We start from the raw sequence: 25,430 nt of genomic DNA, 5'->3' as shown, positions 1-25,430 counted from the left end.
GGGGAGACCCCAGGAGACAACAATGATCCTGTTCCTTGGGGGGCGGTGATGAAGAAGTCGAAGCTTAGAGTCAACCTCGAAGCAGATGGCCTTCCAAATCATGTCATAAGAGCGGGAGTTAGTAGTCCATCTATGGAGGTTTCTCTCCATCCAAGATTCCAAATGTGGATGATGGTGACGCAGAATGCAAGCTTCCCAGCTGTCACAAATAGTGGAGCTTGCACAAGTTATGTCCATCTAGATCCACTCTCTATCTAAAGGCAAAAGGCTTCTCCTATTAGGCCAGTAGAAACAAAGGAGCTTTTTCTAAACTGATGAGAAGAAAGAGGCAACCGAAGAAGAGATGGTTGGAGTCTTTAATTCCATTCCAAAAAAGGCAACAAGCGGGGGGGGGGGTGGAATTGGGTAGGAAGCAGTTGGAGAGGGCTCTCCAGGAAATGAAACTGTGGTGAGGAATATGACCTTTGAACCAAATGCTCTTGTGCTAAAGGGTCTGGGAAGGGAAGAGCGAATGAAGGACCAAGCCGAGGAGGAGTTGAAAGAGTTGGAAGGGGAGGGAGACCCGGTGATTTTCTCACAAGAAAGGGGGCAACGGGGTGGATGGAAGGAAGAGTTGCTCAAATGTGGTTGAGGGAGGGATGAGGAGGAGGGGACCATGTTCCATTGGAAATGATAGACGCAACAAAGGATCTCTAGGGATACCAGAAGAGTAAACAAATCTGCCTCCTACCATGGAGAAAAGAACACTAGCATGGTGTCAGATGTCAAGCCAGAGGGAAATGGAGAGGCCATCAGAGACGGAGGAGTGGAAAGCTTTGAGATATACGAGACACAGAGGAAGAGGAAAAATCTATTTACAAGATAGCTAATATATGAGAGAGGAAGAGTAGGATTTCGATCAAGTTAGATGTAATAAAATTGATGATGGTAGAGTCTTAGTAAAGGATGAAGAAATATTGAAGAGATGGGTTGAATATTTTTGTGACTTATTTAATGGCGACATTTCGAGTAGGAGTGGCGTGGAAGAGGGAAACACCCATTAGCATTGTTCATCATAATTATGTACAAAGGGGTGGGAGAGACCGAGGTTAAAGAAGCCCTAAGAAAGATAAAAGTAGGTAAGACATCGAGACCAGATGAGTTCCCAATCAAAGTGAGGGAAAGCTTGGGACATTGTGGAATATCTAGGCTAACCAAGTTGTTTAACAAGATTATGAGCACAGGAAAAATGCCAGATGAATGGAGAAGTATGATGGTTCCAATGTAAAAAATAAATGTGACATCCAGAGTTGCAACAACTATAGAGGTATAAAACTGATGAGTCATACTATGAAATTATGGGAGAAGGTTACCGAGGTCCACCTATGGAAAGAAACCCGTATCTTAGGGAACCAATTCGGCTTTATGCCAAGAAGACCCACGACAAAATCTATTTACTTACTACGGAAGCTTATAAAAAAATCTAGAGCCTACAAGAAGGATCTCTATATGGTTTTCATTGACCTAGAAAAAAGCCTACAACATAGTACCGAGGGAGTTAATCTAGCATGTATTGGAGAAGAGAGGGGTGTTAAGCAAATATGTGGTTTTAATTTTTAATTAAAGATATGTATGAGGGCGTGGTGACTAGCATGAGAACCATGGGAGGTCAAGGTAGTGAGTTCTCAATTACAAATGGGTTACATCAAAGATCTGCTTTAAGTCCTTATCTGTTTACACTTATCATGAACGATTCAACCAAGGACATTCAGGGGGAGGTTCCGTGGTGTATGCTTTTTGCAGATGATATTGTTCTAGTGGATGAGACAGTTGCAAGGGTTAACAATAAGTTGGAATTATGGAGACGTACCTTAGAGTCTAGAGGCCATAAAAAAATGGATTATATGGTGTGTAACTTTAGTTGCACAAGGATGGATAGCGAAGCGGTGCAACTAGAGGAGAGAGAGATACCGCAAAGTGACCATTTTTTATATTTGGGATCAACTATAAATAAGGAAGGGGAACAGAGGATGATGTTTCTAACAGAATTAAAGTAGGATGGATGAAGTGGAGAAGGGCGTCTGGAGTATTGTGTGATCGACACATTCCTTTAAAGCTTAAAGGAAAATTCTATAGAACTATTGTGAGACTGGGTATGATGTATTGGGTGGAATGTTAAGCAGTCAAGAAATGTAATGTAGATTAGCTGAGTGTTGCAGAGATGAGAATGTTGAGATGGATGTGCGGCAAAACTAAGAAAGATAGGATAAGGAATGGCTGTGTGCGAGCTGATTTGGGAGTTGCACCAATTGAGGACAAACTTCAAGAATGTCATGTAAGGTGGTATGGCCATGTTCAATGGAGGCCTTTGGATGCTTCAGTAAGGGGTGTGATAAGATCCAAATGGAATGAGCTAAAAGAGCTAGGGGCAGACCAAGAATGACCACAGAAGATGTTGTAAGTAAAGACATATAGAAGCTCAGTCTTGACTCTAGTATGACTGCTAATAGAGCTGTTTGGAGGGCAAATATTCATGTAACAGATTTCTTGTAAGTGGGATGCTCCTGTGGTGTTGCTTTGACTCTTTCTCTATCCTTTACTTCCTTTTTATTTTACCCTATCCCGGATCCAGGTAGCTGACCCCATTTAGTTGGAAAAAGGCTTAGTTGTTGTTTAATGATATCCACCTTCTTGCTAGAAACTATAAATAATCAAGAAAAACCTTAGATCTTTACCAATAAAAAATAACATTAACAATAAAACACCAAGGATTTACATGTCTAGAACTACAATTTACTGATGAATAAACATAAAGCAATGGTAGCCCATTTCTGTAACTACATGATAACAGCATATACAATAAAAGGTACCATTAAGTACGAAAATGCAAGGCAAATGGTTTATACCAGTATAAACTACCCTTCTTCATAAGTGATCCTTCTTGGCCTCCCACCCCACCCCCCAAAAAAAAAATCCAGAAAAAAATGCTTTTGAAATTCTTCCATTAACAAAAACAGAAAGATAGTACAAACCTCAGCAGATGCTAGAAACATTTTTGCTAGTGCGTGCTTCATAGAACTTGACAATGACTTTGTAAGCCCAAAGTCGAGTAAAATTGGGCGATGTGGGGGTTCTTTGCTCACAAGAAAATTCCCTAAAAGAAGGTACAAAGCAAATCATCCGTTAGTACACAACATACTAAATTTGGAACATGCCAAATTAACTACAAAGTAGAAAATATATAATTTTCTCAAGAGAATGATCAAGTTTAATGCCGAAAATAATTCAGTAGCATGGCGCATAGATTATACCAGGATGAGGGTCACCATTGAAAAATCCATCAACATAAATTTGATGGGCATACGCACGAGTGATTTCTTCAACAAGCTTTTGTTTGTCAACACCAAAAGCTTCCAGAGACTCAATGTCATTTAGACGAATTCCATCCATAAAATCGAGAATGAGAATCTTCTCAGATGACTGTCAATTGAAACACAAAGAGCATAATGATACAGAAAGAAAGGGAAATGAAAATAAGCATCGGTATAACTCCCATCAGCAACAACGAAATCATATTTTTAGCAGCATCCTCTAAATTTTTGCACTAAGATTAGCTCGCTCAATTAGGTCTGACATGTTGACACTTGAGAGCCCTTTGGTAAAGTGACCCCTTTGCTCTTCCCCAAATTGACCAAACATAAAGCTCCTCTGATTTCCCAAAGATCCAATTACTGGAGATCAGAGTCATCGCCAATGACAGATTCCTAGTGCCACCAATGATGGATGATTCCCCTTTGCCATTATTTTCTTTTGGAATAGAAATAACATTGTTGCTATTGTCCACAAAAATCTGATTCTGCCTTTTACATCTGGCTCCTCTGCCTTCTCCCCTCTCGTTAATATCCATCCATAGAGAAAAGAGGCAACAAATACCAAAGGAAACCACAAGTGGACATCCTTTGTCAGTAGCTTCCTGCCAGCATTAGTGGTACATTCTGCTTATGCAGACATAATGATTGAGGAAACCCACGAACGGAGCAGTGGACCATGGAATTCCACTCCTCTGGCTTGTCTCCTCACCACTTCTTTTTGGTTTATACTCTGAAGTGGCACTCTTTCAAAACCTCATGATTGGACTGCTAATAAACCTCATGACCAGAATTTCCTGGAGATGCTTCGAAGCAGCTTATGAGGGTTACCAGAGTGAGGGGCACTGGAGCAGCAGGGGAAGCCATGGATGAGTTGCTAGAAGAAGTGGCAATGATTGAGGTACCGTGGCAAAGAGGGGTGATGTGATTATTTCTTGATCCATTTAATTTAGTTGTTGATTTGGTCAATTTGTAGAAGGTTGGAAGAAGAAGCTTGATCTAACTTACCAAACTGTGCAAATTCTAAAGGTAAGACATGAAGTAATTGGTAAACACATGAGCATAGTTTTTCTCCAAACTTCTAAGAAAACCCACCTAGGTTTACATGGTTGGAGATCCGAACTTCCAAAGAACTCAACTCCATTTCCATATTCTAAAAGCCCTTGAAGTATATAATGAAGCACATTTTTTAAACCATACTATGGCTTAGACTCAGAGTAAACCTTATTAGACTAAAAAACTAACTCCTAAAATGACTCAAATACGGGACGTTTTAAAAATAGAAAAATTAATAATTACAAACATAGAGAAGACAAATTAAAAAAAAAAAAAAAAAAAAAAAAAAAAAAAAAAAAAAAAACGACAACAACAACAATAAATAACCTTAAAGAATACAACAATAATGCATTGAATTACACAATTATCCCCCAATGTCTTATTAAGTGAAAACAGCACAAGAGCAAGGAGAAAATTACAAAATCTTTTATTGGCATGGTTCCCTAATAACATATATGTGATTGATCTACCTACGAAAACTGATATATTGGAGGCAAAGCCAATATCTATTCCTACAATTTCCAATTGGAAGGTGGATAGTGAGCACATAGAGATTTTTGAAGATAAGTAATTGTTCACAACTTGGAATATCTTGTGCAATGAGAATGGTTGGTGTTAACGATAGACTATACAACTAGACCATCTAGGTTCATTGTATGTTCTGATAAGAGCTATGACTCAGTCTTATCTACAACAACAGCAATACAACCTTATCTCAACTAAATGGGGTTGGCTACATGGATCCAATAAAAGGCAGTAAAAGAAAAAAGACGTAAAAATCTGAAAAACGTACCTATAAAAAGAAAAAAGACGTAAAAATCTGAAAAACGCACCTATATGGGGTTAGGCACTTGGATTCTAGCCGTCCAATCGGATCTATTTGAGGTTATACTTGAGATAAGACCTGAACTATGCATGTCTTTCCTCACTACTTCTCCTAAGGTCATTTTAGGCCTGCCTCTAGCTCTTTTAGCTCCTTCAATTTGAATCAGATCATTCCTCTTTACTAGCGCATCTCCAAGCCTCCATTGAACATGGCCATACCACCTCAAATGGCTTTCTCGGAGCTTGTCATGAATTGAGACAACTCTCAAATCAGCCGAAATATGGTCATTCTTTTATCCTTCCTAATTTTGCCACACATCCTTCTTAGCATCCTCATCTTTGCTATACATAGCTTATTGATAACATTCTGCCCCGTACATCATAGTCAGTTTGAAAACTGTCCTATAGAACTCTCCTGTAAGCTTTAAAGAAGTAAGTTGGACACACAACACCCGGAATGCACCTCTCCATTTCATCCATCCCACTTTAATCCTCTATGAAACATCTTCTATATCACTGTTTATTTGTGATTGACCCCAAATACTTAAAATGATCACTTTGTGGTACTTCTCTCTCCTCAATCTTCACCATTTCATTATCCATCATAGTGTGACTAAAGTCACACATTATATACTCCGTTTTCGTTCTACTTAGTTTAAAACCTCTTGATTCCAAGGCTGATCTCAATAGCTCCAGTTTAGCGTTAATGCTAGCTTTTGTTTTGTCCACTAAAACAATATCATCAGCAAAGAACATACACCACAGAACCTCGTCTTAGATGTTCCTGGTTTAATACTTAAATCATCCATGATAAGCACAAACTAACAAGGGCTTAAAGCATGTCCTTAATGTAGTCCAATTGTAAATAAGAATTCACTACTTTACCCTTCCACAGTTCTCACGCTAGTCACTGGCCCCTTACACATATCTTTAACATGCTATATTTGTAATTGCAAGTTTCCAACCATATCTATAAATAAAGAATGGCCTGTCATTCTAGAGAAGCCAATCCATTCTCTCAATCTCTTCTTCTCAACTTGGCATCAAAGCCCAATACTTGGGGTATTTTTTTTAAATTCTTTCCTCTACTAGAAGCATGATTCGAGGACTCGGTTTTGGCCAGGCTCAAAACCAAGTTGACAATGTATTTTTTGATAGCAAATCTCAGGGTTGAGTTTTGACGGCCACATGGCCAAGTCCAGAAACTTGTCATCCAACATATTTTAGGCTTTTTAAACATAGTGGAAACATTAGACTTGAAAAAATAAAATCCAAAATAGTACTTTGACTTCAGACCATATGTTGGAAATCCCCTTGTTGCCACATTATGGTGTCATGTGCAGAGACGCGTGATTTTGGGCTTGCATGTGCAGGTGGGGTGTTGGTGTAATAGTACTTTTCTAATCATTACCAACAATAATTGTATAACTAACTCAGAACTAACTAAATACAGTAACTAAATTGTCACACTTTCAACCAAATTACTTAGATTAGAAAAATATGGCAAAGCGCTAAGGAATCTATTTGAAAAGTTGATTTATCATTCTTAGTAAATTTCTACGTTAGTTACACATTTGTGAATAAAAAGGTTTCTATTCTGCGTCTTGTTTTAATTTCACTTTACTTGTAACCAGGGAAAGCCTAATTGAAATTCATCAAAATGTTTGGTCCCTTTCCTTGAATGTACAGTTTACCAACAGGTACTACTTCATACTTTTCATATTCGAAAGAAAAATTAGGACAAAGTGTGAAAGAAAAATACCTGAATAACTTCCGGAATCAATACATCTGTGTGATTTTCAGAAGTAGAACCATCTTGTCTGCTTTTACAGCCTAAGTTTCTGGAGACTGTTCTTGTATTTTCTACAGGAAAAAAAAATGAAATTAACCATATGATGAAATCACAGATGGTAATACATCCAAGAAAATGTATCAAAACTAAGACTATCAAGTAAATACATTATGTGGATCGGACAGAACTCTTTTAAAATAAAAAAGGATAGAATAAATTCCAAGATGGCAAGATCTATTTACCAGCTTCATGGTTAAAGTCCAGTTCTTTAGGCATTTCCTTACACCACTCATCAATAATTGGGTTGAAGTTATACTGTGGTTCAGCCCAGGCTATCCAGTCTACTATTGACTTCGCATCTTTTAAGTCCTGCAATAGCATATAGAAATGTAGTCATCACTAAGTACTTTTTTCACAAAACACATCCAGTTAAAGCACTAATAACCTCTAATATGACTGTCTTGATCCCCTCGTGTTGAATTTTAACGACCACCTCCTGCCCATTACTCAGAGTTGCACGGTGAACTTGTGCTATCTGCAACATGTAGCAAATAGGAACGTGTAATATTTTAATTATGTAACCTCATCATAATAATCAATGAAGAATACTTAGTTTATGACAAAAACCAATTATGTTCCATATGTGCATCAGAGTCTCAGGGCCACCAATAGAGGTCCCCTCTAGGAAATCTCTTTGCTTCAAAACTCACCTGATTGGACCACCCTACACAGTCTAGACTTTATTCCTGCAGAATTTCTCCACACAGATCCCAGTTTTTAAGGGACGTCCTGAATGCCATCAATGATTCTGAAGACACCAGACAGTGAGCCCTGTCGTCCCCTATTTTTACAGTGATTGGGACAATGACCAGCATGTGGAACTGTCTGGGATGGGAAAAAAGTCTCAGGGCTCTCCCCACCATCCCAAATTAAAATGTATTTAAAAAGAGTGAAACAGATAATTCAATTATATATTTAAAATTCCCAAGACATTTATATTTTTATAATTTCTTTTAGGAACATGAAAAGAATGTGATGGAAAGATCATCAAGACTATCCATATCTATCTTTCAAGATTGTCCATAGCTATCTTCCTGCCATGTTAACTGCACCAGGTCAGTTACAGACAACAGTACATCCTGAGCCAAGTGCACATATATATTTTTTCTTTTCAAGTTCACAGCAAGGAATTCTTACTGATGCAGTTGCAAGAGGTGTTTTGGAAAAATATGAGAAGATATCATCCATGGGTTTCCCCAGCTCTTTCTCTATAGTCTGGCAAACCTGTGCCAACAGCAGATAATTAAATAGCCCATTAGATCAAGGCATTAAGTCAGTTTTTATAATATCAAATTGAAGGATTCTAATCTCTCAAGTATTTCATCAAGATAACTCCATAGAATGCATCATGGTTGTCAACGTGCCCAGGCAGAAAATTGGGGGAAAAGAAAGGGAAAAATGTGGGAAAGGGGGGATAACATTGAAAAGAGGAAAAATGGGGAGAAAAACATAAAGAATGGGAAATAAGAAGAAAATTATGAGAAGAAGCAGTAGCAGCTGCCACTACCACTGGACAGGTTGCAGCAGCAGCCATTGCCACCACCACCCACCACCATCATGGTAGAAGGAGGAGAAGGAGGGAGGTACCCACCAGGAACTCACGCTACAACACCACTTCTTCTACCGTTGACATCAAGAGGAAGAAGAAGAAGACCAAATGTGTTCTGTTTGTTAAATTATAACTTTAAAGAAGATATATTTTAATTATAAATTGCCACCTGATATTCAAAAGAAAAAGAAAAAAAAAATCATTTTACACAAACTGCTGATATACATTGTTATTGCACTTCCTTAACAGTTTGAGCCTTTGGAATAAGAGGTTACAACATGATGTCAGACCAGGTAGGTCAAGTGTTCGACCCCTGGGAAGTGCAATGGGGTTCCTTGACACATTCTCCCTCAGTGCCACGTGATGGTGTTTCCACATGAGAGCCTGTCACATGCAGAGAGGCCTGCCCATGTGGGTGGTGTTGATATACATTGGTGTAGCCCTCACTTAACAACTTGAGCCTTAGAGATTAGCGTTTGTAATATAAATCCCCCTTAAAATTACATTTTAAAGGAAAGAAATATCAGATTTTATATCTAGATCCCACTTGGTATATGAATGCTTAGTTTCCTAGGTGACAAGACGCATGGCCACCACCTAGGTTTCCTTTGCGCCATGACAGCTATTGCTAGCATTCAAACACAAAAAAGAATATCAATAATCAGATCTGCAAACAACATCTATGGTGCAGAGCACAACCATAAGCACAAGCCATTTCAAACTCCATATTTTCTAAGTTTGACTAGATCATACCTGAACAATATCCTTGTGAAGCTCACCTAGGATCATTGGATCCATTAGAGAATGTAAGGTTCAACAGAAACCTCAATTATGGGGAAGACTTGTTAGCTATGCCTCGGTTCTTGGAGAAAAGGACCATGGCCTCACAACTCATTCTTTTTTGTTTTCAAGGTAGCACACCCTGTTTTTTTCCCAGCTTTCTGCTTGTGTAATGCTATCCACGGTGGATTTCAGCAACCTTGGGTTGATGAGGTATGTTTTTTGGGCCTCTTGAAGTGTTATGTGATAATAGTTCTACTTGAAGAGTGTATTTGAGCTGGATTTCTTCGAGTGGCATGCATGCTTTCCTTACTGGAATTTTTTTCAAGTACTGGGAAGGTGGATTTGGGTAGAGTATGTACTTCCCACTTTGGAGGGAAAGAATCCATGTAGCCGACCCCATTTATGCGAGTTTTTACTGATTTGTTATGTTGTATTCCTCTCCCTTTTACTTTCCATATATGTCTTTGATTGGATGCATGTAACCGACCCCATTCAGTTGGGATAAAGGCCAAGTAGTTTTTTTTGTACTCCCCACTTTGTGTATTTTTACAACATGTCCGAGGTCAATGGACCTGCAGAATTTTCAGCCAGTCCTTCAAGTAGTGCTCAACCCACTCATATGGCCTGTGAGAACCCAAATACCCAGATTTCCATTGTGAAGTAGGACAACACCAACTAAGTGAACTGGCACATTCAATGAAGCTTTCCCTATAGAGTAGGGAAAACTTGGGATGGTATAGTCACCATTCAAGCTCCAAATCCAAGTATCCAAAATGGCAGAATGAGAACTCCACTGGCATGCTTGGCTGATCTTCTCAATGAAACCTGAGATTGAGAGGAGGTTTGAGAAAGGAGACTGCCAATGATATTTGAGATAGTGTTTCCAAAACTTTTGACCAAGTAGGTGACTCGACTAAGGTTTTATCAACTTCACAAGGTTATTACAATGATAAGGTTTATCAACTTCTTTAGAAGGTCATTACAATGAAGTAGTGAGATAGGGCCATTTATGAGTATTATAATATTTTCATTAGTCTCTGGAAAGAGTATGATCATTATAGGGACCTCTAACTATCCAATCTAGAAGATGAAGCTAAAGTTTACCAAACAGTTGAGAAGGAATGTGTTCTTATTCTAGCTAGAGGCCTGAACCTGGAGTATGAGCCAATCCAAATACAAATCTTAGGTTGGTCTTCTCTTCCATACTTAGAAGAGACGTTAGCTACTTGTAGAGTGAGGAGACTCAGAGAGTGGCCATGGAACATGTATCTTCCCCTTCTTTCTTTTAGCTACCACAGAAATTGGCATGGCAAAGACAGAGGCCATAGGCCACCTAGATGATAGAGATAGACTCCAATGTGATCACTACAGGAAACATGGGCACACTAGAGAGAGGAGCTAGGTACTTCATGGCCATCCTCCTAATCTAGATAGTGGAAGAAGAGGTGGTGCTAGAACACATATTGTGATGGCTGAGACTGACCCTATGGGGCATTCACCACAGTTTCCTCACCAAGGAGGATACTGTAATCTTTCGTAGAGTTATGTCAAGTTGGGCAGCTCTCTTCTCCACCTACAAAACCAGACACTTCGACTTCAACTTTGTCAGTTTCCATATCTGCTCCTTCCATGACTCCATCTTGGATTAATAATTTTGGTGCCACTAACCACATGACTATTGCATCCTAAAATTATGATTCCTACTCCAGTTGTTCTAGTAAGGATAAGATTAGGGTAGTTGATAACTCCCTTTCCTCCATCTCTGGTAAGGGCAGTATTCATATCTTCTTCTGTTTCCCTTGACTTAGTTCTTCATGTCCCCAACTTTGCCACTAATATTTTATCTATGAGTTATTTAACAAAATCTTCGAATTGTTGGGTCAATTTTTTTTCCTTCTCACTGTCTTTTTCAGAATTTGGTGACAAAGAAGATTAAGGTAGACGTGAGGACAAAGGGCTATGTCTTCTCAAACCTAAAACAACAACAAACTTAGCTTTATCCCAACTTAATGGGGTCAACATAGATCAAAAAATGCAACGAAGCAAGAAAAAAGTCCACACAAAGTTAGGGGAGGGAAGAAATGAAAGGATGAAATATGAGAGTAAGAGGAAAGAGGTGCATTCTCCTGACTTGTGTGGGTTGATCCTTGCCCTCCAATAGGCTCTATCCAAGGTCATACTTGGGACAAGACCGAGACTATGCATGTCATTCCTCACCACTTCGCCTATGGTCATTTAAGGCCTGCTTATAGCTCTCTTAGCTCCTTCAATATGAATTAAGTCACTCCTCCTTATAGGGGCGTCCTCAGGCCTTCTTTGAACATGGGCATACCACCTCAATCGGCATTCACGGAGCTTGTTGTTAATCCGGGCAACTCCCAAATCAGCTCTAATATGCTCTTTCTTACTTTATCCTTCCTACTTTTCCCACACACCCTTCTTAACATCCTTATCTCAGCTAGACTTCTTATATTCTTAAACCTCCCCCACCTTTTTTGCCCATTGCTCAGTCTTATGTGTGTGAATGTAGTTATAGGCTTTCTAGCTATATTGTGGACTATGTGATGCTTTGGCATCAACGTTTAGGCCATCCTTCTTTTATTGTTATGAGAAAGTAGTTACCTCATTTATTTTCTTCCCATGTTTTTCAATGTGAACCATGTATGTTTGTTGACATACCCCAACAAAATTGAGCAATTAAGAGGAAAAACCATCATTTAATAGAAGTACCTAGGAGTCTTTTATTTGGCATGCATGTCCCTAAGACTTTTGGTATGATGCCCTCCTTATTGCTACTTTCTTAATCAACCGCATGCCCACAAAACTCTTTTTCAAAAACATCTTTGGAAACCTTGTCCCCTCAGGTTCCGACTTTCTCTTTCCCCCCCCCCCCAGGTGTTGGGTGTATTTGTTATGTCCATGTTAATAAATCTTCTCGAACTAAACTTGACCCCAAGGCTCTTAAATGCCTCTTTCTTGGATATTCTCCCTACCAAAGGCTATAAATGCTACCATCTTTCTTCCCAAAGGCGACTTTTTTCCAAGATGTCACCTTCCTTAAGTCTGTGCCTTTCTTTGCTTGTCATCAGCATCCTCTTCAGGGGGAGAATAGGGAGTGAAAAGGTTGTTGATGTCACCCCTTTTCTTCCACCCTTTCCCATTCCTCCTATTATGCTTGATACTGGGAAACATAAAGAAGGTGATCATTCGGGTATTGGTTATGGTAATGAGTAGGAGTTACTTGTGTACAAAAAAGAAGCTGAAAGAAGACCTGCCAAGAGTCCTCTTTGGATCTGCATCCTAAGATTCACCTTCCTCAGTCAGGTAACATTCCTTCTCTTCCTTCTAAATTAGACCTTCCTATTGTTATTCAAAAGGAAATAGAGTTGGCACTAATCATATAACCCAGTTTGTTTCCTATTATGCTCTCTCTTACAAGTGTTGCTTTTACTGTTGCCCTTTCCCCTGTTTCCATTCCCAAGAATGTCACAAAGGCCATGTCTGACCCAAAGTGGAAGCAAGCCATGTTTGAGGAAATGATGGCACTTGATAAGAACTATACTTGGAAGTTGGAACTTGGTTGATCTTCCCATGGGGAGAGTTCAAGTTGGACGCAGATGGGTCTACACAATCAAGGACCGATCAGATGGTACTACTGAGACTTGAGAGATAAAGCCAGGTTGGTGGGCAAAGGTTATAGTTAGGTGTATGGGCTTGACTATCAGGAAAAATTTGCTTTTATAGCTAAGCACAATTCAATAAGAGTTCTCTTATCATTGATGGCTAATAAAGACTGGCCATTGTATCAGTTGGATCTTAATGATTTCCTCTATAGTGACTTACAAGAGGAAGTGTACATGAAAACTCCACTTGGCTTCAAGTTCCCTTCAACTAAAGGGAAAGTGTCTCCTCATAAAAGCATTATATGGTCTCAAATAGTCCCCAAAGGCTAGGTTCGAGAGGTTCATATAGGTTATTTTGAAGAATGGGTATTCCTGAAGTCAAGTTGACCACATCTTATTTACCCAACGAGGTAATGGCGCCATCATAACCCTAATTGTCTATGTTGACAACATTGTGGTGACTGGATATGATAGGATTAAAATAGCAAGGCTGAAGACCTACTTAGCCCAACAATTTGAGATTAAATATCTAGGAACTTCAAAGATTTTCTTAGGGATGGAAGTATTCAAGATCTAAGAAGGAAATAAATATGTCAAAGAAAATTTGTGCTTGACTTGTTGAAAGAAGTAGGAATGTTAGGTTAAAACCAGCAAACTATATCCTATTGAGCAAAATCACAAGCTAGGAGAAGACTGCAGTCCTTCCCTTATTGATATAGGGTAATACCAGAGATTAGTTGGGAAGCTGAATTATCTCTCTGACTCGCCCAAACCTCACCTATGCAGTTGAAGTGGTGAGCCGGTTTATGTATGCCTCAAGAGTGGATACTTGGATATCGTATACCGTATCCTCAAATACTTGAAGTCCAAACGGGGGAAAGGACTATCATATGCCAAGCATAACCACTTGAGGATAGAAGGTTACACTAATTCCAATTGGGCTGGATCCATTTCTGGCAGATGGTTTACTTTGGACTATTGCACATTTGTGGGTGGTAATCTGATCACTTGGAGGAGCAAAAACAGCCTAGTGTGGCTTGATCATGTGCAAAGGAAGAGTTTAGGAAAATGGCTCATAAAGTATGTGAACTCCTATGGTTGAGACGGTTGGTTCAGGAGTTGATGTTTGACACTGAGGCACCTATGCGGCTCTATGTGATAACAATGCTATTATAAGTATTGGTCACAATCCTATACAACATGACAGAAGAAAGCACACTGAAGTAGACTGACATTTCATCAAGTAGAAGATACACTCTGGTTACATTTCCACTCCTTTTATGAAAACAGGTGATAATTAGCAGACATCTTCACCAAATGCCTCATCTCCCACCAATTCAGTATCCTTTTGTACAAGCTAGGAATGTATGACATTAATCTTCCTTGAGGGGGAGTGTTAGAGTTTATGTAATGGGGTACTTTGGGAATTGGTTTATTATCCTGTTGTCTTATATTGTATTTTTCCCTTTTTTTTTTAACCTTTTACCTCCTTAGGTAGGTGTATGTAATTCCTTATATCATGTTAGTAAAACAATATAGGTGTGTCAGAGTCTATTCTCATATACATAACATTCTACCACAGCTTCTCTTCTTCCCCTTCCTCTTCCTTAACCTTCCATGCACATCTCCTCTCTTGTTCCTTTGTTCTCTTCCAACCTCAAGATTTCAACTACTCTAAGAGAGGTTCAATCACTTGGGACTTGGAAGAAACAAAAATATGAACTTAAACAACAAATAGTGCACTACCAAGTATCAGCATATCCATAAGCAGGTAAATATAACTAGATTTGTACATATGGTATGCTGAATATAACATGCTTAACTTTCATTAATTAATTCTTAGTTCAGAATCTATTAGGAATCACCTCTTGCAAAGGGCGTGGGGGAAGGGAGTCTTGTAGCTGCTTGAGGAGGAATATATAGGCCTCAGGAAGTACATCTGCACGTGTAGATAGGTACTGACCAAGTTTTACCCACAGACCTTCTAACTGTAGTATCAGATTGAGTACTCGCTTAGCGTTGCGCTCATGAGCTCTTTCCCATAAGAAAGCTCTTTTAGATTTGTTAATCCACTTCTCCCTCTGCTGTAAAGCCTTTGGGGGAAAAAAAAAAAGGAGGGTCATATTTTCCCCCTAAAATAGGAAGCCCAAAATCCATATTATAAATCATCAAGTGAAAGAAACAAACCTTATAGTCGAAGTAGATTATCAAAGCAAGCGTGAATACTTTCACGCGCCTTTTGCAGGTGTTTCCCCATCCCATCCCAGTTATCAAGGTTGCAGGGAGCAGGAGCACCTAAGAGTAATGCTATTTTCTATGAAGTCTTCAGCAACAGTGATTGAAATTCTGCTCTCAAGGGGTCATGAAACCAAAATTAATACGGTCAGCAAGGAAGATACAAGCACAGCAATTGAGAAACTACTCAACATATACCCAAGTCTCTGACGTTCATAATAATTAACACAAAACAATGGTCATGGAAGATAGTAGTCCATTCCAAGGAATAAAACACAAGCCACAAATGAGAAAATAAAAAGCAAATCCACAACAACAACAACTCAGACTTATTCCAAGTAAATCCATCCAGAGTTATTCATTGTCAGTTTAATACATACGAAATTAGTAGTAGTAAATGTCGGTGTCTGTGAAATGAAAATTGCATTCTTTGTGTCTAAGAAAGTAATTGTGTTTCAAAGAACTTCCATAGTATTGCAGGATTATGCACACTGTGTTACTAAAGACATGGCCAAGAATCAAAATTCGAACATGACAATGGGGCCCCTTTGTGGAGTGTCCCATAGACAGAAGTCAGTTTGGGATCCTATTTTAGAGAAGATTGTGGGGAGGAAGATCACAACTTTAAAATTGAATATTTATGGAAGAAGCAGGTTAACCATAAGAAAAGCAGCTATGGTGAGTATTCCCATTTCTTTCCCTCTTTTCTGTTTTTGATCAGCTACAACAGCATATTAACTTTCAATTTAAGAAAAGATGATATTTGTAATTGATACAGTATCCCAATACTCCCCACCCCACCTCCCCCCCAAAAAAAATAAAGAAAATCTCTATGAGCTGGGACATTCCCATTTTCCCTTTTCACCATCCCTGTTTGGTTGCAGATGGAATTGAAAAACTTCAGCGGGATTTTCCTATGGGCATCTGGAAGAACATTCCTGGCAGGTGTGTAAAGAAAAAAAAAAAGTGTAAGTTGTCTAGATATTTCAACACAGCCCTCCAAGCCAAATGGCTGTGGAGATTTAGGAAGAGAAAGAGAGTTTGTTGAGATAACTTATTAATGCCAGTTATGGTTGATATTCAATTGAGAAACCTCTCAGTTGAACTCAACCCATGGTATTGGGATCTTGAAAAATAATGCAGAATATGGCTCAGTACTGGCAACCTGTAGGGCATTAAGGTAGTTGGAAAATGGATGGCCAGGATCATGCGTGTGAAATACCTGAGATAAAGGGATCTTAAAATATATATACATATTATAGCCTTTTTTCTCAATATTGTTGTGGAAATTAAATATTCTTTTCTCCAATCATCCTTTTACCATACTCTTCTCGAGCTGTTCAAGCTTCTGTCCACAGGATGCCCTGGTAACATTTTACCCCATGGTAATTGATTTTGCCACATCCTGGACCTCAGTGACATGAAAGAATCTCAGTAGCTGGAAAATAAGTCAAATTGCCAATCTCTCATCATTGCTTGGGTGTAACAATTCATGATGGGGGGAAAAATTAGAAGGATGTGGAGACTGGAAGTGTCAGGACATCATGGTGAAACTTACTTTAAGTCGGTGATGCAGATTAATTACCAAAATAGGCTTGTTTTATTAGGAATAAGCCTAGGGTTGGGTTCCATACATGTTAGGCCATTGATCCCATGTGTTTTGAATGTAATAGACCACTTTTATGGGTCTAAAAGGGGGGCTCTAAGATTGAGTACGGGATTACTAGTTAGTTTCCATTTTCATTAGTTTCCTTTTTAGTTGGGCTTGATTTGAATTATATTTGTTTCTTTAGGAGTCAAGTTATTAATTGAGTCAAGTCATTAGTAGTTAGTTTCCTTTTTCAACTAGCTTCTAATTTCAGTTAGTTTCTAATTTCAGTTTTTAGTAACTATTGTATTAGGAGAATATTTGGTTTCCTTTTTGAGGAACCTTCTATTTTGTGATTCCCTCCCCCATTAACATTATAAATAAAGAAGAGGAAGCTCCTAAAAGCCTAGAATGATTTTGATAAAAAAAATTAATGGTTGTTGCTATTGTCTTCTTCATGAAGAATTGCCTTGTGTTTGATCAAGGCCTAGGGATTGGTGTTTGATCCAATCGACACTCTGCGGCGAGAAGTCCGAGTGGATTGCTATTATTTTCTGGTTTTCTTTATTAGATTATCTTTTCCAGCAGAACAGGTAAGTAACTGAGCCATTCTGCAGAATTTTTCTGGGTTCTGAATCTCTGTTCTTCCCTATTATGTTGACCTATTCTGTTGGGAGTTCTGGCCACCCAATGGCCTTATGATTCTGGTCGATTGTTAGGATCAACCAGAGGACTCGATCCAAGTTTGGTGCTGATCAGACCAGGGTTTGTCTGGTTCTAAATTTTCTTCAATTCTGGCCGATAGTGTTCTCTGCCCAGAATTGATTTCTGTTTTCTTTAATCTGTGTTGAAGTGACTGCTGTTTTTATTCTCCACTGAAATGGACCTTCTAATCAGTAATTAGATTTGTTATTAGTTTCTTAATAATACTCTACTAAAGTTCCAGAAATTACTGCCAGATCTCAGAACCTGCTGTCAGAATCAAGTTCTGACTTGGTTCTCTATTCCTATAAGGTTTTGATTCTAATTGGACCTTATTCAGTACTCTATTTCTATTGCTAAAATTCTATTTATTACTGCAAACTCTGCTACGTGAAATTCCAGATTCTGGATCTGATAATTCTGGTTTTTTCAAGGACTGTTGACTGGTTTAAGTTGGATTGTTGTTGCTGTCTACTATTGGGTGGTTATTCGTTGTTCTTTGGTTTAACTTTCCTGCAGTCTTGGGTTTGGTTTGGTTGTCAAATCCATCCCTACATTAGTCGGCCTCATTTCCTAATCCATTTAGTCGGTTCCCACCAAAGTTCAGTTTCTTTTCTGGACTTCCTGTCATATATAATTTGACCATTGACCATTGACCATCTCATATCGAAAGGGCACTGTCTTCAGAACAGCCTTCAACAGTTGATTTTGAAAATCATTTCCTTTTGAATTGCATTTTCACACTGGAGTTATGGCAGGTCCTTGAAGAGTTAAACATCAGCTGGACCAAACCCAGAAACTTAGAAGTCTTAGTTTACTGACTGGATTTTATGCAATACAAGATTGATTCCTTTCAGTATTCTCATCAGAAAAATCTTGGCTATAGGCAAAATTCAAGTAGTAGGAGTAAGCAAATAAGTAGATATCCTGGTAAAAGAGATAAAACAGATCAGCCAATCCTGGTCCTGTGAATAGGTTAGGACTGAAGCGGGTAGGGAGTTTTTGTACACAGATCATGTAGGCCCTTTCCTGGTAAAAGAAATAAACAGATCAGCCAATTCTGCTCCTCTTTCTGTTATTGTGTACTACTTGGTACCATATCTTGTCCCACGGGTTTCGGGTGCTGCGAGCTGGTCACCCAGGCCATCATCTGCTATTAATAGATCTTCTCTTATTTATCAACAGATCAAGTTGTTTGAAAGCCATCAGCAAGAGGTCAATTCTCTTTTCACTTGATGTAAATCAAGTTAAGACCCACAATTCTCATAATCCAGGACTCCATTGATGATATCCCCTGAAACATTCCCAAATTTTATCGCTTACAGAATCTCTGGGATAGACTTCCAATTTTGGACTACCTTAGCATTATTTAATAATCTGTCGTTATATGCCTGTGGCTGATTTGTAGTGGTGCGTCAAGTTGACAGCCGGCACTTATTGTAATTAGCCATAACCCGTCAATCTTTTTGCATGGATCCTTGCTTGTCCTTGCTTGGAATCTCCATTTAACCAACCCCATTAAGTTGGGATAAGTTTTCGAATCTTCTTGTTGTTGTTGAATAATCTGTGTCCAGATTCTAAATAAAAGATTCCTTGGATCATCATTTTTACTTGCTTGCCAGAGAGCCCAAAAGGAAGATTCATCAATAGCATGAGGAAATAACATGGATGCCAAGTGATCTAAAAAAGTTGGCTGAGACAAGCATTTAGAAGACCATCTTTTATTCCTAAATTTCCCATGCTTTGAGGACTGGTTAAATTATATCTAAAATGTCAAACCAGCTCTTAGCAAGGAGAAATTTTCTAGAAGACAATCCTGTTATACCTAATTTTCTCTTTAATCAGTACATAAATCTACAACAGGACTAATTGGTGTTAGTTGTTGCCAGAGAGAAACATTCTAAGGCATTGGATTCACACAAATGCACACCCCCCAAAAAAATAAGGAAAGAAAAAACTCACCACCTTTTCCTTCAATCTTTGCAGACATATCAAGGTGAGGGTTTCTGTCCTGATAATGGAAAATGCAAAGGAGTATGTTTTAACATGATTGAAGTGATAGCAATTTTAGGAGGGATCTTGACAGAATAGGAGCATGGGAACCTCATAGTTCATTCATATCCTACATTGCTACTGGGAACTTCATGAACCAGTTAAATCCTAAGCCATGCTAGAGCCCTGGCCCCATAGTCCTTAAGGCTCTTAAAGAACTTCAAGAATTGGAAGTCAACCATATGAGGCAAGAAGCAACCATAGGAGAAGGATTTTAATTCGTCTTTCTGTAGCTAAAACTGAGAAATGTTGTTACTTTATTAAGACATTCCTTAAGGCTCAAGTTGTTTCAACAGGGTAAAACAAAATCCTGGAAAATCAATCTTTATGTATAAAACTTATATTCTTATATTCTATTTCTTTGCCATTTCGTCTGTTTTTTTGGCAGGACAAGGAAGCATATTTGAGCATGGTTCAGTGGGAAAAAATCCATCCAAATGATGGATTGGGAAACCCCATGTATCATAGCAGTATCATTGACAAGATACTACCACTTCTTTTTTTTTTTTTGGAAGACAACATCAGAAAAGCACAGTGGAAGTTGTTTCCAATTAATTTTATTTAATTACAGTACAGAAACTTCCGGATCTTTAAGCCTATACAATTTCCTTATACTTTTAAAACACTTTCTGTAAAATATTCTCAAATGAATCAACAGAACATAACAAATCATCACTGTTCTCAGATAACTTCAAACATGGGAAATTTAAAATCGGCCAAGATATGTTAAAAGCACCAGTAGATTTGTTTTTCTGCCTTTTCAATTTGATATAGTGGCATTTTATCTTTAAACTATTTCTAGTAGGATAACCATTTCAATGAATCTCAAACCTGGTAGCTATCCACTAATTCTGTGAACAATTAATGACTTAAGGGGAAAAATATAATTTGTAGAAAGCTCTTGACCCAGTTGCATTTTGTTGATTTGTCAACAGCTTATGGCTAAATATCTGAAGAAAGCTAACAGCTACCATCATGTAAGCCTTATTTGATTAGAAATATAACAAACTCTGAATGCAACAAAAATCTATATTAGGAGAACAGAAAGAATTGCACTTCAGAAGTAATTGTTACAAAAAAAAGGATCCTCACCGTCTGAAGGACTTCCAAATGTCTATCAAAAATCAATGAGCATTGGGCAATAATTAAATAAATAATAAAACGGAAACAACATGAATTTCACTACTAAAATTAGCAATGCCAAGAAAATACATGCTTAACATCAAAACAAAAAGGATCAAAAGAAACCAATTCTGCAATCAATTGAAACGAAACCAAGAACAGGAAGTACGGCATCAAAAGGAGAGAGAAATCACATAAAAAATAAGCAAAATCTGCATCAATTAAACCAATCTAACAACCTCAACAACAAGAAACTAAAACCCGCAAACAAACTCTTTATCATTCAATGACAATGCCTTCAAAAAACTAAAATGAAATGAAAATGTCACCTGAAACTCAGAAACTTCGTCGCTAAGTTTCAATTGAAGATTGAAAACTAAATAAATAAATCCTCCAAGAACAAGCAGATTCTATGCCTTTGAAAATATCAAATAAGAAGAAGCTTCCTTGCTAGTTGCGAGTCTTGCGACTAAGGCTCAAGAAGAAAATCCAAAAAAAAAAAAAAATATATATATATATATATATATTAAAAAATAAACTTTGAAAACAAAAAATTAAAAATAAATAATTTTCAGTTCATCGCGTAAGTTCGCGGGAAGGGATCTGAACGTTGGATGTGGGTAAAGGAAAGAATCGTGACCGTTAATATTTTGAAAGGCGATGCTTAAAGTTAGCCATACTCCAGACAAGCTTTTTGCATTTTTATTTGGAAAAGTCAATAATTCAAAAAAAGAACCAGTCATCAGTCAAGTTCCGACACTTTAGAATTACGAAAATGCCATTATTCATTCAATGCAGGATGCCCGCATGTGCGGTCTTATTCATTATATATCTTAAGAAATTCAGTGAAAAACTATTAATCCTAAAGTTTTACCTGAAATAGATCCCTTTGTTATCAACCTTGTTTCTTCTGTGGGGTTCCATCTTCTTTAGAGTGGAAACGGTAAACACAAGCCACTTGTGAATGATATGTCTATAAATTTTGAATGCCAACAAGTTTTAACAAGTTACATAAAAATAAATAAATAAACAAACATTGGCAAATGAAATTCTCTCTAAGACAATTGAAATGTATTTTCCACTCCTCAAAATAAAAAAAAATTATAATAATTATAGACTTATAGTGTAGTGGTTTTTATGTGCCCAATTGTGTTTGGGTGTAAGCAGATATCCGAGTCTAGCCTATAATTGGATTAGGCCTGAGATGAGTTAAAAGACCTTAAGGTTAGACTAAGGTTTTATAAAACCATGTGCTTTTATTTTGGAAAAAGATGTCTTAATTTAAGAGTCATAATTATTAGGTGAGAAAGTGACTTTTTATTTAATATAAATTGAGTTTAGATAATAACTACATCCATTTGATACCATGTTTCATAAAATGCGGTAAAATGACTAATGAGAAATGTAGGTCAATTTCCTATATAAGACTCTAAATATTTAATTATAAATTATTTCACTTTAAATAACAAACAATAGAAAAAGAACATTTTATGGTCGTACTCTCTATGCCCAGGCATAGCCGGGCGTAAAAAGATTGCCTTGCCCATTGACCCACATGTTGGACGATGAATTCACCTATCTTGTCATTGATTAATGCAGCAGCCATGTGACCAGGGAGCGTTTATTTGTCCATAAATAATATTGTGATAGAATTTATAAGTTATTCTATATTAAAAACTAAAGAAAATATTTTAGGCTTCATTTTCTTATGGGTAAAATAGCAACGTAAAGGGCGTACCACATGTTGAAGCTAATGATGTTAATAGATCAGAAGCTGGATAATGTTTGGACTTGGAGACCAACTCTATCAAGTTATTTCTCCATCCATTCTGTTTAGGACGTGAATAGAGAAAATTTTGATGAAGTCTCTCAGTTCTCTCTAGAATGGCAATCTTTTTTTTCTAATGGAGACACTCAATATATTAGTTGCTATCATTTAGATTCATTATATTTCTTGAGTGTGCCTTCTCACAACACCTCTGGAAATGATATCAAAAGTGTTGATCTTCGGATATAGTGCAAGAGGGGGTGAACTAGAAATCCTAATACAATAGCTATGGTGGGTTGTGTCTTTTATTTTGTGGAGTCAACTGAATTATTATGGGGCTTGTACTTCTTAAGTTCGACTGCCACTAAGCACGTATTGGGCCACTCACATGGGGTGTTAGTGCTTTTCACTGCTTATAGTGAAAGTTGAATGGTTCTCATTCAACCCTGATATGACCCAGTCCATGCAGTTGTCGAGTCAGTATGGACCTGCGGGGCTAGTTAGGCCGAAGGCCTAGATACCCGTCGTTAACAAAAAAGCAACAAAAATGGGCTCGTAGACTTTTAGTTGGATCAATTTTATGTTTATCATATGTATAAAGGTAAAACTATAATTTTGTGGGGATTACGATTTTTAGGGTACCTATATATTGCATCAGTGACGAAAACAGTAGAAGTAAGGAGATCAAAAAGTGAATTTGTGTGTGGTGTAGAAGATTTTCTGTTAATAACTTGAGGTAGTTATAATTTTTAAGAAAAAAAAAAGATCATATGATTGTGATAGCAAAAGATTGATCACAAAAAAAATTTCGAATTCTTATTATTACTAATAATAATATTAAAAAATTAATTTTTTTATAGTCAAATAAAGTGAATTGTATTTTGATTTGTTTCAGTAATATCTTATCGATTAATTTGTTTAAGTATTGTAATTATAAATGTGTTATCAAGAATTTAGAGAATGGTTCAATAAGCAGTCCAAAAATGAGGTCCACCTTAATACTTTATTATTCATCCCCATCCCCCCTGCCCCCACAAAATAATAATAAAATGAGATCTGCCCCTTTTTAATTAATCATTAATAGGAGTTTTCATAATATGATTCGTTGGATTAACTTGGAATCTTGGATACGATTTTTGGGGAAAAAAAAGGTTGCCATGGAAAAATTCCCTAACGTTGAGGATACCATGACATGGTTGAATCCCTCTACCAAAAAAAAAAAAAGTTTGAATCCCAAAAATACATTCTAGAAACTTTTGACTTTTGATTGAAAGTATGTAATTCTTAGGGTGTGTACCTAATATCTCCCATGTGATAGTTTGTTGGGAATTAAATTTTGTAGACACATTTTTTCAACATCAATTAATCCCTCGGTGCAATCTAATTTTCCTTATGTGGAGATATGAGAAGCGCCTCTTAGCGTAGTGGTGGTGGTTGTCTGTCTTAATTAAGTGCTCGCCTAAGTTCTGGGAAAATTTGTTTATATGACTTTCCCCTCCACTATTGGATGATTGACACCCCTTTGTCCCACACTTAATCAAAATGGAAATGTAAAACCTAAAATATTGGTCGATCATTTTTTTGTTGAACATTCAACTCTAAGAACTTTAGCCTACTAATAATAATTAGAATTAGAAGGGTAAATTTCTTAACATTGAGAGTTTATATAATGGGATGGTCATCTAAAGTGGGGTCTTTCCCAGTCAATAGTTGGTTTCCACATGACCCAAATAGGGTGGATTGTCTAGACCACTTTTGGCACTAATATCAAATTACAACATTGTCCTTATATTTTTTTTCATTTAAGAATTACCCTTATTTTCATTCAGTGAAATATAAAGATTTTGAGAAGAAAATAAAAAATTATAATTGAAGTTTATGCAACTCTTTTATGGTATCACTAGGTTAAATGGACTTTGTCATTTGCCATACATCTATAAATTACCCCTAATCTTTTGCTATCCTTTGAAATATAAATATTTGAGTTAAAAAAATTACATGACCTTTTTCATATTTCTTACTATTGAATTGATAGGTTATGAAATGTAATATCAATAATCCAATTAGAAATGTCTCAATTATTTTCAAGTTAATTATATATTTGGAGAAGAAAATCTATGTTTATAATACCTTCTCATGTCAATTTAATGATGCCACATTTGTTTATGACATTTTAAAAAAAAAAAAAAAAAAAAAAAAAAAAAAAAAACCTAATAAATCAGATGATCAATACACAATTAAAATTATGAACCAATAATAGTTGTTCAATAAACTTAACCATAATATATATATATATATATTTTGAATAAAAGAAAGTGCATTACAACCCTAAAATTATATTATATAAATCATGGTTAAAATCAGAGTCGGGTTGGGTTAGGCCTAGGTCTCAACCCAAGCCTTGCCCAGTGTTTTTCAACCCTGACCCAAGGTCAGTGTTTTTCAACCCTAAACCGCTCTTAGAGTCAAAATTCTTAGCCCAGGCCTTGTTCGGGGTCAAGAAGGATTCGGGTTGTCAAGGCCAAACTTACACCCTAACATAATAGGTTCTTGAAAGATTTAGAAAAGTGATTGACCCTAGTGATAATAATATTTTAACTTTTTATTTAATATATATAAATAAATTATAAATGTGACTGATAATTCAATGTGGACATATAATATTATTTTTCAGTTATTTTGATGTAAAATTTTCTTATAATTCTGTTACTTTTGATATTAAATTATACCTTTACATTTTTTTTATTCACTAATTTGTAAATCTCTCTCTCTCCACAGAAACCTTTTCTCTTGTAAAATTTTCAGATAGGAGAGAAAAAGGCAATAATGTCAAGTAATCTTTTGCTCCATCTCAATATGGTTGGATCAAGTTGACCCCAAAAACACTTGTCCAAATGAAGTTAAAAAAGAAAGGGGGGGGGGGGGGGG

General features: G+C 37.1%; 1 protein-coding gene across 1 annotated transcript in view; it reads right to left on the bottom strand.

Annotated features, from left to right (window-relative positions):
- Positions 1-21,228, bottom strand: part of LOC122076742 — a 33,853-nt gene extending 12,625 nt beyond the window's left edge. The window contains exons 1-9 of the mRNA XM_042642240.1: positions 21,064-21,228; positions 15,223-15,381; positions 14,901-15,128; positions 8,218-8,304; positions 7,466-7,555; positions 7,263-7,389; positions 6,991-7,091; positions 3,291-3,459; positions 3,012-3,133 (exon numbers count right to left, since the gene is read on the bottom strand). Of these exons, the coding sequence (XP_042498174.1) occupies positions 3,012-3,133; positions 3,291-3,459; positions 6,991-7,091; positions 7,263-7,389; positions 7,466-7,555; positions 8,218-8,304; positions 14,901-15,128; positions 15,223-15,297 (999 nt within the window). The 5' untranslated portion in view covers positions 15,298-15,381; positions 21,064-21,228. The remainder of the gene's footprint in view (positions 1-3,011; positions 3,134-3,290; positions 3,460-6,990; positions 7,092-7,262; positions 7,390-7,465; positions 7,556-8,217; positions 8,305-14,900; positions 15,129-15,222; positions 15,382-21,063) is intronic.
- Between the last annotated feature and the right edge of the window lie 4,202 nt (positions 21,229-25,430).

Source organism: Macadamia integrifolia, chromosome 4 (assembly GCF_013358625.1).
Source record: "Macadamia integrifolia cultivar HAES 741 chromosome 4, SCU_Mint_v3, whole genome shotgun sequence".
NCBI classification, from domain to species: domain Eukaryota; kingdom Viridiplantae; phylum Streptophyta; class Magnoliopsida; order Proteales; family Proteaceae; genus Macadamia; species Macadamia integrifolia.
The sequence above is the reverse complement of the archived record's forward strand: the minus strand, read 5'-3'. Positions and strand labels throughout refer to the sequence as shown.